At 38.2% G+C, this 16,618-nt stretch overlaps 1 protein-coding gene across 1 annotated transcript in view; it reads left to right on the top strand.

The window, feature by feature from the left end:
• The first annotated feature begins 310 nt into the window (after nt 1-310).
• The window catches only part of POLR2B (RNA polymerase II subunit B), a 44,100-nt gene continuing 27,792 nt past the window's right edge, over nt 311-16,618 (top strand). The window contains exons 1-7 of the mRNA XM_046656003.1: nt 311-445; nt 5,151-5,223; nt 9,236-9,386; nt 12,117-12,229; nt 12,354-12,573; nt 12,939-13,097; nt 15,665-15,829. Coding sequence (XP_046511959.1) covers nt 427-445; nt 5,151-5,223; nt 9,236-9,386; nt 12,117-12,229; nt 12,354-12,573; nt 12,939-13,097; nt 15,665-15,829 — 900 coding nt within the window. The 5' untranslated portion in view covers nt 311-426. The remainder of the gene's footprint in view (nt 446-5,150; nt 5,224-9,235; nt 9,387-12,116; nt 12,230-12,353; nt 12,574-12,938; nt 13,098-15,664; nt 15,830-16,618) is intronic.

Here is a 16,618-nt window from a genome sequence, read left to right as displayed (position 1 = left end):
CCCATAATAAATCACATTTTTAAAAGCTTCGTGTTTTTTGGTGTTTAGAAATGCAAAAAGTAAGAGCATCGAATGCCGCAGACTCATGGCCACAATTAAGATTAATATATCTTCTTGGCTTTTTTTTAGGTGTCATTATTTGTGCCACAACATTAAAAAACAAAAACTTTCACCGGCTGAATCGGGCCCTCTGACCGTAGGAGCCACAAGAGGAGTCCGCCTACTATTTGCGCGTGCGCAGTTCTAACCTTTAGCTTACCATTTGCGCAGGCGCAGATCTTATATTGCCTTTGGCGTGAGACGCAGAGTATTCTGGGAACGCCGGAGACGGAAATCACTTCGTCTAACGCTCGGAGAAGTGGTGGCTGCTCAGCGGCTTTCTCTCTGTGGCTTCAAGAGTTAGGAGCTCGGGAACCGTTTGCCAATATGTATGACGCGGACGAGGGTAGGTGCCCACTCAGACCACTCCGCTGCGACCCTTGAGTAGGGAAACCTGGGACGCTGGACGACTTGAGGATTTGCGGCCTCTTTCCCAGCCCGCCGCTCGAGTGTCCCCAGTCGTGTTCCCCAAGTCCCCCAGGCCGGGAACGAAGCCGCGATGGCGAGAGGTGGAGGGTGCAGGGAACGTAGCCTTAATGTACCGGGCCAGGGTGACGCTTGTCGTCTCCCCTGTCAGCTGGATAAATCGGATACCGCCTCCCCGTATTGAAATAACGTGCAGAACCATAAGACAAATTCCATTGTTTTGGCTTTGTCTGAAGCAGAGGGCTCCTTTCTTGATGTCCTTGTAGGCTAGACCTAGTGGATTTATTGAATATTTGAATTTTTGAGCGTCAGCTTGTGCCGGGAATTGTGCTGAGCTCTGCAAATACACTGGAGACAAAGAATATAGTGTGTGTGTGGCGGGGGGAGAGGTCGGTCTAGTCTGGCCTTCATGCTGTCGTATGGCTAAGTCAGTTGTCTTAAAAGATGACGCTTAAATTCCCTTTTCCCACAAGATGACACAGTTCTCAGGTGGTATATATTCTAGGACCAATGTATCCTTTTTTTTTCTTTTCACGTGTAGAATTTTTAGTCCTGTCTAGTGTATTTTCATTATGTATTTTAAACCTTCCTCTTCCGTTCTCCACAGCTGCTATTTCACACCTCATGTTCTTCTAGCTCCCAATCCTGTGGCCACCCCTTACATTTTCCCGTATTTCCTCAGCTGCTTCATGGGGAAAATAGAAGCAAAAGCTTCAACTCTACTGTTTAAAGTGCTCTATCTCGTTTATATCTTGAGTCTAGAAATTTATTAGCATCATTACATCCTCTTTTCTTAACTTCTATCTCAGGAAAAAAATTCAAAAAGTTTTTTTAGCATAGTTTTTTGAGTAGGTAATATGATATAATATTCTTATGGCTCACAAGCTGGAAAATATAAAAATGTTAAAGTATAAGGTCTTGTTCTTGTCCACCATCTGTCCAGTGTGAGCCCCCTTCACAGTAGGTAACTACTTAGAGTCTTCTCTCTCCAGGGTGCTTTGTGTGTATTCAAGGAAATATAAATGGAATTCTATTTTCCCCCTTTTTACAGACAAAAAGTAATATTCACACTTTTCTGCACTTTTATTTTTGTTTTATATAGATCTATATATATATATATATCTAGGAGATTTTCGTATAGTACATAGCACCCTAATTTTTTTTCCCCACAGCTACCTAGTTTGTATGGATATACTATGACTTAAGTAGTGTCTTATTGATTGATACTTGGGTTATTTCCAGTCTTTTTTCTGGTTCAAACTGTTTAATGAATAATATTGTACATGTCATTTTGTCTAATACAAGTATGTAGGATAAAGATGTAGAATTGTAGATGTAGAATTGTAAGGTCAAATAATATACAAGTTTAACAATTTGCTAGATGGTGCCAAGTGACCACCATAGTGATTGACTAATTTATATTCTCATTAGCAATATGATAATCCTGTGGAACAAGGGTCAAAGTTATCCCGTTTATCAAGTCTGCTCCATCGTTGAGTCTGTATTCCATTCCTACCTGTGACCTTTGATATCTTTATTAAATATGTGCCCGTATCAGTTCTCAGACACCCCTTTTCAGCTGGCTTCTTTCTATGTGAAATAGTAGATCTCTCTTGCCCTCAAGAAAACAAGTTAAACTCTTTATTTTCGTTTTCTTCCCATATTTTGCTTTTCTCCTTCCAATCACAGCCAAGCTTTTAAAAAGAATAGGCTGTCCTCGTTTTTCCCAATTCCTGTCTTTCGGGTTCTCCTCAACGCATTGCAGTCTGATTTGGCTCATGCCACTACATTAAAACAGATCTTAATAAGAGTATTAGTGATCTCTCAATTGATAAGTACGATGGTCATTTTAAAAACCTTATTCAAACCCTGTGATACTCAACATTGTTGATGACTTCCTCCTGAAAACTCACTTCTTTCTGCTACATCACTCTCACTTAATTCTTCTTACTTATCTTGTCACTCTCTTCTGCTGTTCACATTATCCCTGGATGATTTCATCCATTCTCATCTATATGTGGATGACTTCTGAATATATATTTCCAGTTCAGATTTCTTGCATAGCTACCTGCCACTGGATAACTTCACTATCTCCTAGGCCCCTCAAACTTGTCACTGCCCAAGCTGAGCTCTCTATTTTCTTTTACTCATCACCCTCCCAAAGCTGCTTCCTCCTGTGTTCTCCCTCTCTGTGAATGGTATCACCCTCTTCTATTGTTGAAGCCAGAAGCCTGGGCATCATTCTTGATTCCTCTCTTTCCGCTCCTGTGTCTTATGAGTCACCAAGCCCTGAGGGTTCTGTCTCCTTAATATATCTAATCTGATCACTTCTCTATCTCTGCGCAATTCTAGTTCAGGACACCACCATCTCTTGCCTAGACTACTTCAGACTTTTAACTGGTTTGTGTATTTCCAGTTTTCTTGCTTCTCCTATCTACTCTCCACACTGGCCATTGTGATTGTTCAGAAATGAAAATCTGATCTGGCCACACCCTTGCTAAAACCTTAGAATGGTTCCTCAAAGCTCTATTGGTAAAGACCAAACTCTTTTACCACTGCAACTTCACACTCTGTGCCTCAGCTACATTGGCCTTCTTTCATTCCTTGAATAGCTTTCATTGTGGAGTCCTCACTGCCTCCCCCTCACCTCCTCCTTTTTGCCTGGTTTACTCTGGTTTATTCGTATGTGAAGTCTCTGTTCAGCTCAGCTTTTGGAAAGTCTTCCCTAACCTCCTCTGATCCTGTTTAGGACCGTCCATATCACTTTGTTCTTGCTTGTAATTGACTTCGTCTTGTCTGTATCTCCCCAGTAGGTGATGATCTCCCTGAGGATGCAGCCATCTTTTATATTGTTGATCTCCAATGCATCTCATCACCAATGCCTGTGATATAGTAAACACTCACATTCAGTAAATATTTGATGAATGGATGAATGAATAAATAAGTCTTCTTCATAGATTCATTTTCCTTCCATGACTCTTAATAGCAGTGTTCCCTGTCTCCTGCCTTCAGTCTTCCTTCTCTGTGTAAACTCTGTATTCTACCAACCACTTGTTAATAATTCCCACTTTTTGTACTTTAGACCCCTTATCTGAGTTTCATATTTATATCCAGTTTCCTACTGCAGGTATTTAAAGGGATAAATGATCTACAAGAATATTCAAAGCTGACCTTATCATCTCCTCTCCTTTTCCCACCTTCTTACTTGCTTCTCCTGTGTGTCTGTGATATTAATTTCCAATCTGTTACAATGCTAGAAATCTCTGAGCTATTTTAGGTACTTTTGTCTTTCTTACTTTTCCCCCATGTATAGGGATCAGTAATTGCAGTCCATTCAAGAAGCATTTATTCAATAATTTATTTTGGATATATATCAAATTTTGAATCCAAAGCTCTTAAGTTTTGCAGACCATATATATAGGTCAGAATATAAAAATGAATAAAAATACAGCACACTTACTCTTTTACATAAGAAGATGAGACTAATATTAGAGGACCAGTGCACACTGATTTTTTCAAATACCCTGTTCAGATTATTGTTGCTGTATAACTCCCCCAAAATTTGGCCACTTAAAAATTAGTTTAATTGTGTTCATGGATTCAACGGATCAGGAATTTGGACAGAGCTTGGTCGGAATGACTTGTCTGCTCCATGATATCAGTGATTCATTTGGGAGGACTAAAAGGCTTGGTGTTGACAGCTGGGGCCTGGGTGATCTGGGGTGTTTACTCACGTGTCTGGCACCTACTCTACGAGGACTCAAGGACTGGAATTTCTGACTGGAACATCTATAAGTGGCCTCACCATGTGGTTTGTGCTTCCTCACAGTATACTAGCCTCAGAGTAGTAGGACTTCTTAAGGGCAACTCAGGGCTGCAGAAGCAAGTGTTTCAGCAAACAAGGTGGAACTGCATTGCCTTTCCTGAGGTAGCTTCTGAAATCATGTATCCTTGCTTCAGCTGCATTCACTTAGTTACGGGAGAGTCAAAAACCCAACCAGATTCAATGGAAGGAAACATAGACCCTTACATCTTGATGGTACAAGTGTCAAGATCACGTTACAAAAGAGTATGTTAAGTGGAAGATATGAGTGTGGCCATCTTTGGAAAATACAGTCTGTCATACCTGTACTTGTATGAAGCGTTGCTGTAATAGGCCACCCCACCTTGAGGTATTGCCCAGCTATTGGAAACCCTTTTCTGGCTCTACACACTTACCCTAATCTCTGACTCTAGTCTCTGAGGAGCTTATTGATCAGAGGACTCTAAACTTGCTGCTGGGTATCAAAGTTAGCTATTAATGAGAATTACATAGACTTTCTGGAGAAGATGGAAAACTTACAGATTCACACAACTTACACTGAACTTTTGTAAGGAAGCCTTTTTGTATACTGAGAGGCTACCTATGTGCCATAGATCTGTGTATATATAAGTGTATACCTATTCATGTCACTTCATTACCGTTCAGTTAATGCAATTGACTGAAATTTTAGAAAAGTGGGGTAAAAAGATTGTTTTTTGTTTAGCAGAGAGTCAGTATGTTTCTGTTTCTTCAAATCATAGGAGCAGGTTGTTAACTAGTAGCGTTTTATTGCAAATGAGTACAATATTTTTGTGTTTTGCAGATATGCAATATGATGAGGATGATGATGAAATCACCCCAGATTTGTGGCAAGAAGCTTGCTGGATTGTAATCAGGTAACTTTATACCAAACTGAATAAACTCTGCAGGGCACTATAACCTATAAAGGGATTTCCTGCTTATTCTATACTTGAAAATTAAATGTTCTATATGAATATGCTACATGAAAGCTGCTTTTTCATTTTGTTTACATACTTAACTTTTTAAGTATTTCAGACTTATAGAAAAGTTATACAAAGAATTTATGTATACACTTTGCCGAGATTCCCTGAATTTTAACCTTATACTACATTTTCTTTCTTTCTGTTGATAGTTTTTTTCCTGAAACATTTGACAGTAAGTTGCAGACATAAGAACATTCTTTTACATAATCATAAGTCCTCAAAATTATAAAATTAATATTAATATAATAATCTTATTTAGTCTGTAGACCTTACCCATTACTGGTGATGTTAGTTTGATTCCTTGGTTTTCTCATTTTAAATGGATAAAGTTACAATGTTATATTTCAACCTAAATTCTCATCTAATTCTAAGTGTAATTAAAGTGTAATAAAACTCAGGAAGAAGCCTTACATATAGATAAGAAAAGTAACTGTTAAGTAATGAAGTAACATCGTGCTATGTTAGGATGTAAAATGCTACAACTCTGCTCTCTTACCAAAATGACAGTTGCTTTGTGTATAGTAGCATGATGATGCCTGTCTGAGCCCCACCATCTCTAAGATGCACATCTTCTTGGTTGACACTGTCTTCCTTTTCAAAGAACACATGCTTCTGACATTCTACCAGTTGTGTTTAGAGTATAACTGAATCTTTTTTTTTTAAGATTGGCATCTGAGCTAAGAACTGTTGCCAGTCTTCTTTTTTTTTTCTGCTTTTTCTGCCCAAGTCTCGCCAGTTTGTAGTTATATATTTTAGTTGTGGGTCCTTCTGGATATCCTCTGTGGCGTGCTGCCTGAGCATGGCCTGACGAGTGGTGCAATGTCTGCGCCCAGGATCGAAACCAGTGAAACTCTGGGCCGCCTGAAGCGGAGAACACGAACTTAACCACTTGGCCGTGGGGCTGGCCCCTGAACCTTTCTTGAACATTGTTTTTTTTTTTTTTTTTTTTTTTTTTCCTGCTTTATCTCCCCCAACTCCCCCGTACACAGTTGTATATCTTAGTTGCAGGTCCTTCTAGTTGTGGGATGTGGGACGCCGCCTCAATGTGGTCTGACAAGTGGTGCCATGTCCGCGCCCAGGATCCGAACCCTGGGCGGCCACAGCGGAACACATGAACTTAACCACTCAGCCATGGAGCCGGTCCCTTTTTTTTTTTTTAGTTTTATTTTATTTTATTTTTTTTGAGGAAGATTAGCCTTGAGCTAACCACTGCCAGTCCTCCTCTTTTTGCTAAGGAAGCCTGGCCCTGAGCTGACATCGTGCCCATCTTCCTCTACTTTATACGTGGGACGCCTACCACAGCATGGTATGCCAAGCGGTGCCATGTCTGCAGCCGGGATCCGAACCAGCAAACCTGGGCCGCTGAGAAGTGGAACGTGCGAACTTAACTGCTACGCAACTGGGCTGGCCCCTGAACGTTGTTTTATTAAAAATGTATTGAGTTTTTGGGATGTAACTGTATATTTTTTCTATTAACATGGGCTATAAAAACTTTGTATTGAGACATTTGTATCTTCTGTGATGTTTGAGTAGTAAACATCAAGAGGCATTTTACTAGGAAACAGTAACCAGGTAGATGTTCTCTGGTGCATCCTTAAATTCTGAAGTCTCCAGGGAAAAAGAATATTTTCATCTTAGACGAAAAAGAATTGTTTTCAACATATGTGGTAGATTGCTCAAGAATAAGATACTCTAGTGTGAACAGTCACTGCATTTAACATTTATTACAAAATATATTATTTGATTTTTATATTTAATTGACTATGGGTACTTTGGCTGTTGTAAGATGATGTTTTGTTTTTTCACTTTTAAACATCAAGTGATCCTTCCCAAGCAATGTGAATGTGATATTACTTAACATCATGAGTGACTTCAGCACGATGACTTCTGGCAAAATAATCATGATAATAGATATCATAAATAGGAAATATTTAGTTTAGGCGTTTAAATGATGACATTCTTAATGAAGCACTCTTCTGATGATTTTGGGGAAAGTAACTGTGGTTCAGCTTCCTGGGGGAATGAAACTTGTCCATAGTTCTGTAAAGATCTTGCATCATAAATTGTCCATAAAAATCATTGCTATTATAGACAGTGCCTTCCATATGTTTCTTATATATCAATGGCTGACTCAAGTAGTTGTGAGAAATTTCTTTTCTGTTAGCTCACAGTCTCTACTGAAGGAAATTGCCCCAACCATTCTTTAGGCTGTACCTTATACAAGGATGATTGTGTACTGTCTTTTCTACCATAGGACCTAACTTCTAGTATTGACTGTCATGGTTGATTGAATCAGGGTGGGACCTTGACCCAAAGCCAGCCAATCTGTACACCTGTCGGTGACCTGTGAGGTGACCTGATGATGCTAAAATGGGAGGCTGGTGATAGATTATACATATTGTCTCAGAGGATTGATGTGAGGTTGGGGGAGTTAGTTGTTACTAGGGAGAGTGGAGTATAAGCTAGGAAAATGTCACAGATATAAGATGCAAGAGTCATAAGGTGGAGGAGTTGAGACCTGGGGCTATGCTGGGGGGCAGTTCCTACTGCTTAGGGGTGATGAGTTAATCCAGTGTTTAGGGTTGTGTTAGATCTCAGAGCTCTCCTGGTCTCTCTGAAGCCCAGCTATGCAGGTGTTCCCGGATGGTGGTGAGGAGTGAGGTGCCTCTCGCACTTACATTTACTTGTATTTTTATTATATATCTCCTTTCCCATCCCTCACATGAACCAATGTCTGTTCCTTGTAAACAGTACGTCTGCTCTTTTAGATTCTCCATCCTTCTTTAGGGCTTCACTATGTAATTTCCATATGTATACTACTAGCTCTGATCTTTCACTCATGCTCCATTTTTTTTTTTTTTGAGGAAGATTAGCCCTGAGCTAACTGCTGTCAATCCTCCTCTTTTTACTGAGGAAGGCTGGCCCTGAGCTAACATCTGTGCCCATCTTCCTCTATTTTATATGTGGGACGCCTACCACAGCATGGCTGGTCAAGTGGTGCCATGTCCGCACCTGGGATCTGAACTGGCGAACCCTGGGCTGCTGAAGCGAATGTGCGCACTTAACCGATGCACCACCGGGCCGGCCCCTCATGCTCCATTTTTTATCAGCAGTCATTTACTGAGTATTTTCACTTGAATAACTTACTCTCCTCTCACCTTTAACATTCAAAAATAGAACTACTAATCTTTAACCTAAAATTGCAATTTCTTAAACATTCTGTATTTTAGTTGTTGATATCATCATCCTTCCTCTTATTCAAATTACAGTTCGTTTTTTTTTGAGGAAGATTAGCCCTGAGCTAACATCCGCTGCCAATCCTCCTCTTTTTGCTGAGGAAGACTGGCCCCGATCTAACATCCGTGCCCATCTTCCTCTGCTTTATATGTGGGACACCTACCACGGCATGGTGTTTGCCAAGCAGTGCCATATTTGCACCCAGGGTCTGAACTGGTGAAACCCGGGCCGCCGAAGCAGAACATGTGCATTTGACCGCTGCACCCCTGGGCTGGCCCCTACAGTTCTTATTTTTATTTTTGTGCGTTTTCTTTTGTTTTCTCTCCTGATTTTTTTTTCAAGAAATATTTCAAAGAGGTTAGATGAAATTTATCTATATAGGGCATTTGTAAATTGGGTTTCCTTATACTTCTTATGTTGTGCTTTAATTGTTTTACCCATAGTATAAGTCTCGTTTCGCTGAACTTAACAATAAGTTCTACAAAGAAAGTGTTCCTAGTCTCACCTTTTTTTTTTTAGAGAAACCTCATAGTATCTTGTGTACTGGTGGGCATGTAGTGGTTCATATTTAATGATTATTTGTAGAATTTAATTATAGTGAAAATGGGGAAATATGCTGGAAAATATCACTGAATTGTGACTAATTATGAACTCAAATATTTTCCAGTTCTTATTTTGACGAGAAAGGCTTGGTCAGACAACAGCTGGATTCTTTTGATGAGTTTATTCAGATGTCTGTTCAAAGAATTGTGGAAGATGCTCCACCTATAGACCTGCAAGCTGAAGCTCAGCATGCCAGTGGGGAAGTTGAAGAACCGGTAAGATGGGTGTTCTAATAAAGGAACCTAAGTAAAAGAAGAGTATTGATTTGAAATTTCAGTCCTTCTCCTACCTGGCTTAAAGGTCAAAAAAAAAAAAAAAAGTCAGTAGGTGTTTTTAGCAGTGTACTTACAGCATCTTCAGTCAGCTCCTGATAGTTTCTTACTAATGGAGAGATACATTTTTGCAAGTAATCCAAAACCCTAATCTTTATTCAGATAGTAGATATTTAATAGTTGAGAAGAGGGAACTCAGAACTATGGTGAACTACTAAGAGAAGCCTGCTAGAAATAGTCATATTGCTTCAGAAGATCCCACTTTTTTCTTTCACAGTATAAGGAATCATAAAAGAAAAAGTGTTTGGAGGACTTTCTCCCCTGATTATTTGTTGCATGAAATACATTATTATAAGAGATCATAAGGGAAAAATCACCCAGACATGTCAGCTAGTTTAATTTTTCTCAGTTCTTTATAGTCTTTGTTTACAGATATGCATGTCTTTAGTGTTGTTAAAATCATAGCAAGGGTATAATTTTATAATCTGGTTTTACATGGGTGATTGTAAAGAAGTATATAGCCTAAAATAATGACTGTCCCTAGCTTTTGAGAGGTAGAGAGGCAGCATGATGGGCGTTGAGAGACAGAAAACTGAAAAAGTGAGGCAGAGAGTCTCAGAAATAGAGGGAGGTCATTATTTCTAGCCAGTTCAGTACTTCTTGTCTATAGCTAAGCTCCTAAGGGCTGATCTATTTATTTTCATTCTAGTTGGACATGCTGCATAGACTTTGGCTGTTAAGAACAAAAATAATTGGCTTTTCTGGCACTGTGCTGGAAAGATGGGCATAAAATGCCATTTTTATACTTACATCATTTTCTCTTCATGGTCTTTGCAAAACAAGAGAGAGAACAATATAACGTAGCATATTCAAAGTGCCAGTACCGTAAGTACTGCTGGAGGAAGAGATCTCTGAAGCTGTAGTATCAGAGCTTAGTGGAAAAGATGGGAGGGACTTAAGCTGACCGTTTAAGGGCAGGGTAGGACTTGTCTTAGTAGAGAAAAGATGCTTAGGCATTTCATCAAGAAAATACTTGGTGTATTTGGAGATGTACTTGGGGATGTACTTGAGGATGGAATGGGGACCATAACAACCAGTACATGACTTTTGGTTTGATCTATTTTTTTTTTCTTTAAAAGATTGGCACCTGAGCTGACATCTGTTGTCAATCTTTTTTTTTTTCCTTCTCCCCAAAGCCCCCCAGTACATGGCTGTATATGCTAGTTGTAGGTCCTTCTAGTTGTGCTATATGGGACGCTGCCTCAGCATGGCTTGGTGAGTGGTGCTAGGTCTGTGCCCAGGATCTGAACTGGGGAAACCCTGGGCTGCCAAAGCTGGAGTTTGCAAACTTAACCACTCGGCCACGGGGCTGGCCCTGGTGTGATCTATTTTTTTTTAAAGATTTGCACCTGAGCTAACATCTGTTGCCAATCTTCTTTTTTTTCTTCATCTCCCAAAAGTATCCCAATACATAGTTGTATATTCTAGTTGTAAGGTCGTTCTGGTTGTGCTATGTGGGACGCTGCCTCAGTATTGCCTGACGAGTGGTGCCATGTCCGTGTCCAGGATCTGAACTGGCGAAAGCCTGGGCTGCTGAAGCAGAGCATGCAAACTTAACCATTCGGCCACGGGGCTAGCCCCCGGTTTGATCTATTTTTGATAGGTGTTAGTAGGAGATAAGATGAAACCAGATTGTCACAGGCTTTGGATGTCATGGGGAATTATTGAAAGGTTGTCAAAGAATATTCATAAAGCATTATTTTAGAAAGGTTACTTTGGAAATGGTGTTTACTTAGATTGTGAAGAGGCTGGACGTGGATAAAAGTCTTGGAATAGCCTTGTTTAGGATAATAATGTTCTAGACTAGGGTGATGGTGGAAGTAAGGAGTAGAGGGATGTCTTCCCTTTGGCTCGTTATCACCACCAGTTCTCTTTGCCTTCTGCCTACTCCAGTTTAGGAAACTTGGGTGTCAATAATTTACCTTTCGTGGTCTGCTTAGTCCCATCATCTTCTCTGAGATTTGGTGTATAGCGAAATCCACTATGTCTTTATCTCTAGAAGCTTCTCATGGATCTTGTTTTGTTGGGCAGCAAATAGATATGTACTTGAAAGCTTTTTATTTTATTTTATTTTTTTTGCTGTGGGCTGAGCTATAGTCAGCCAGAATTGGAGGTTCTCAGGCCTATATATAGAATAATTAGGATTTTTTGTTTTTAATTGAAGAGTTAGGTTTATTTTTTCTTATTTTCTGCTGATTAGATTACAACATGGTACTGATTGTCTGAGTTTATCTTTTCTTTGTTTTCTGGTGACTTTGTACTTCTGACCCTAATCAAGGAGAGGGCACATGAAACTATATAGATCATTAATGCAAATCCACTTTAACTGTTTGATATAAACTCAGAGCACATGGTGTGTGCATAGCCTTTAGGTACTTGTGATATATTGTCTCTTTTTGGCTTTACCTTATGAAAACAATTAAGTATAAAACTTGACATCTATGGAATATGGATGTTGACTTTGGAGAGTCCTTATATTAGTAAAGTGGATTAATTTCACCAGTTTCTGGAGCTTCTTCTACTCAAAATGTTAATGTCATTTAAAATGGAATTGTTAAAACTTTTATGGAAAAAAATTATTTAACTTTTTTGTATTTTTTGGTTTCTTTTCAGCCAAGATATTTGCTGAAGTTTGAACAAATTTACCTCTCTAAGCCTACCCATTGGGAAAGAGATGGTGCTCCTTCACCAATGATGCCAAATGAGGCCAGATTAAGAAATCTCACGTAAGAAAGAATTTTTCCAGTAGCTGATATTGAAATGCAATTCAGAAAATGTAATTTTAACCAGTTGAGAGTTTTAGCAAATACCTTACTATTACTTAATCCTGACCTACTTTTGTTTTCAAAGGTATTCTGCTCCACTTTATGTTGATATAACAAAAACAGTCATTAAAGAAGGTGAAGAACAACTTCAGACTCAGCATCAGAAGACTTTTATAGGAAAAATTCCAATTATGTTGCGTTCAACTTACTGCCTGTTGAATGGCTTAACAGATCGTGATCTTTGTGAGTTAAACGAATGCCCTCTGGATCCTGGTGGCTACTTCATTATTAATGGATCAGAAAAGGTATATAGCATTATTTAAAAAAAAATAGAAAATGATAATATTTAAATTATGAAAGTTGAAATTAAAATAAATTTTTATACAGAATAACCTGGAAGTGGCAGTTGAATTATGTAGGGGATGACAGCTGAACTTATATAAGCCCAAACTTTATTTAGCTGTATATAATATGCACTAGAAATTGGGTCAGTTGTTTGAGCTTGCATGTTTCTAGGAAACATTTATGCAAAATGGAGTTTGTAAAGTTCAACAATTGATATTTCAGTGAGCCTATATGATCAGATTAAATTAAGATGCATATTTCATTCTTCTTTCTACTTTCAGGACTTGTAGGTTTTATGCCTGTAACTTTTTTATTGTCAATATAGGTTCTGATTGCTCAAGAGAAAATGGCAACAAACACAGTGTATGTGTTTGCCAAAAAGGATTCTAAATATGCCTACACGGGAGAGTGTAGATCATGTCTGGAGAATTCTTCCCGACCCACCAGTACTATTTGGGTTAGCATGCTGGCAAGAGGAGGACAGGTATGGACTGGGATATGATATTGTTTGGATTTATTCCTTTTTGTCTGGTTTTGTAATTTACCAGATTGCATTCTTAGTCAAAAAAGCTTTTCTGGAGCATCAGTGTTATATGGTAGGTATTGTATAATTTACGTATTGCTGTGTAACAAAGGATTCCAATAGCAACATTTATCATCTCAGTTTCTGAGTCCAGAATCTAGGTGTGGCTTATCTGGCTTCTCTGGCTGTCTCTCACAAGGCTGCAGTCATCCTAAGGTTCATTCACGTAGCTGTTGGCAAGATTCAGTTCACTGTGGGTGTTGAACTGAGAATCTCAGTTCTTTGCTGGCTGTTGGCTGGAAGCCTCTCTCGTTTTTTTTGCCAGTGGGCCCCGTCCATACACCAACGTGGCAGCTTGCTTCATCAGAGACAGTAATCCAGAAGAGCCATAGAGTGTCTGAGCAATATGGAAATCACACTCTTTTATAACTTGATCTTGGAAGCAACAGCCTATCATTTTTGCTGTATTCTTTTTGTTAGATATAAGTTAGCATGTCCAGCCCATACTCAAGGGGAGGGAATTACACAAGGCAACAATAGTAGTAGGCAGGGATCATTGGGCACCATTTTAGAAGCTGCCTACCACAGGTATGTTACTTATAATAATGTATTGTAATGATAGCTAGCATTTTTGGACTATTTACCGTGTTCCAATTATGTTACTCAGATTGCTTGATTTAATCTTTACAACCATCTTGAAAAATAGTTGTAATTATCTCTATTTAATTTCATGTACTTTTTTATTGTTTTTTGAATAAATCATGCAGCATTAAAATTGTTCAAAAAAAATACAAAAAAGGTTATACTATAAAAAGTAGTCTTCCTTTGACCATCAGATCTTCCCCAGAGGCAACTGCTTTGATAATTTCTCGTGAATCAGTCCAGAAATAGTCTTTATGAGAAAAAAACAAATGGGAGCATACCACACGCACTGTTTGAACTTTGCTGGTATCCTTTAAAAAACATGTTTAGATCAGCACTTGATCATTCTTTTTGAGCTATGATATTCCATATGTAGATGTAGCATAATTTGTTAAACCATTTCCCTACCGATGGCCGTTTAGGTTTCCAGTCAGTGCTCTTACAAACAGTTCTGCAGAGTTTAATATCACTTTTATAAGTTGTAAACATGAAGAACTTGAAGATTAGAGAGTTTTAACCACTTGAAGTTAAATATATATACACGTAGAATAGATGTTTTAAAGAATTAAGATGGTTCTTCCTTGTAAAAGGTTGAATGGAGCCCAAGTACAAGCATTTGGAAAAGATCCCCAGGTGATTGTGATATACATTCTTTGTTGACAAGCATTGGCCTGGATTATGGAGGGCAAAGACGTGAACATAGTATATTAGGGAGATTATTATGGCAGCTATGGACAAAATAAATTAATTAGAGGCAGAGAAAGGAAAATCATTTGGATTTAGTGAAGGTTTGATATAATATGAGGATGAGTCAATTAAGATTCTGTGCTTTCTATTCTGATAGCATAAAATAGAGACCTTCTAAAAATTGATTTTTAGAGAGAACCTAGTGAGTTCATTTTTAGACAAAATATTTTGGGGAGCTGCATGATGTAGCATTGTTTTTTTAGTGTTTTGCTTATTCTGAAAATGATCTATGATGAAACAAATAATCGACTGAATGGAATAATTGATATCTAGGTAGAAACAACCAAATGGCAGTTGGAAATATGAGGGCTGAGGGTACAGGAAAAATGTCAAGATGAAGATTTGGGTATCATTTATAAAATGTTATTACTGAACACCCATGAGGTGAGATAAGGTTTCTAAGGAAGGAGGCCTGAAGTAGGAGGAGGAAGATGACAGATGTTGTTAGAGGGATCATGATAATGTAGGATTATGAGGCTAAGAGAAGATAGAGTGAGTTTGATATTAAGGAAAAGAAATATGAGTAAGAGTGAGAAACCAGGTGTTTGTATGCCAGTGTAGGCTAGTAACTTTTGTTTGTTTTTGTATGTGTGTACATGAAATTTACTGAAAGATAAATTGGAAAACTGTGTGAAAAAGGCTGTTTGTTAATTTTGTAAGGTTTTTCAAACAAGGAGATACATTGTAGACCAGCTCTCAGTTAATATTTGTTTTTCATTCTGTCCTTAGCTTTTTTCCACGTTTGTCTGTCTATATTGTCTTGTTTTTTACCCCTCATCTATTTCTTTCTTCCAGAGATTTTTTTTTTTGGGTGGGGGCAGAAGGTGAGGGGTCAGTGTTCACATTCTTTGCAGCCAAATATCATTTCTAAATACAGTATTGGGTAATTCTGAAAGAATCTTGGCAGGCAGTAGAGAGTGGAAGTTCTCTTGGGTCTGTATGCCAGTCTCTTCATCAAATTAGTAAACCTGTTTCAGTGGTTTTGAAAAGTAGCCATAGGACATGCCTTAGAATATGAGAGGCATGCTTCTTTTGAAATATGTACAGTGAACATATATATAACATGATTCTCATGAACATTTTTATATGCCTGTAATTCTTATTCTGTATATTCATATTCTATTCATTTTTTTTCCTAGGGTGCAAAAAAGAGTGCTATTGGTCAGCGCATTGTGGCAACTCTACCATATATCAAGCAAGAAGTTCCTATCATTATTGTGTTCAGAGCATTAGGTTTTGTGTCTGACAGAGATATTTTAGAGCATATTATTTATGATTTTGAAGATCCAGAGATGATGGAAATGGTAACGTGAAAGCAAATGTATTCATAATGTTTTACAAGAGGTTTCAAGTTACTGACTGTTGCTAATCTTAAAACATAGTAGAGAGCTGCCCTGAAGAGCAATTTAGCTGTCACAAATCCCATGGCATTTATTGTGTAGTGAAATCCTTCAGCTTTGCCTTGGCCTCTTTCCTGACAATTTTCTGTAAAATAGACGTGAAAACTAGAGGCAGCCAGAGTTCAATGATAGCAGTGAGAACAAACAGTAGTAAGGAAAATCATAGAAGCATACAAGTCTGGTGCAATTTAGTAAAAAGGGAAATGAGTAGTTGATATTTTGTTTTTTTTTTTTTAACTTTTTATTTTGAAATAATTTCAAACTTACGGAAAAGTTGCAAAGAACTCTTGCATACTCTTCACCCATATTCACTAGTTGTTACATCTGTCACATTTGCTTTAGCATTCTCTTTATATATACATTTTTTCCTGGTCATTTGAGAGTAAGTTTCCGGCCTCATGCCCCTTTACTACTAAACACTTCAGTGTATATTTCCTAGGAACCAGCACAGTCACTTATGGAATCATAGTACGTTTATCAAAATCAAGATGTTTAACTTAGATACAGTACTATTAATATACAGATCTTATTTGGGTTTTTGCCAGTTGTCTTGATAATATCCTTAATAGCATATTGTTTTTTTCTGGTTCAGAATCCAGTCCTGAATCATGCATTGCATTTTGTTTTTATGTTTCTTTAGTCTCTAATCTTTCCTCACCTTTTTGCCTAGTCTTTCTTAACATTGAAATTTTT

The sequence above is a fragment of the Equus quagga genome, chromosome 3 (assembly GCF_021613505.1).
Source record: "Equus quagga isolate Etosha38 chromosome 3, UCLA_HA_Equagga_1.0, whole genome shotgun sequence".
In the NCBI taxonomy this organism is placed as follows: domain Eukaryota; kingdom Metazoa; phylum Chordata; class Mammalia; order Perissodactyla; family Equidae; genus Equus; species Equus quagga.
This window is presented reverse-complemented; position numbering and strand designations above follow the sequence as displayed.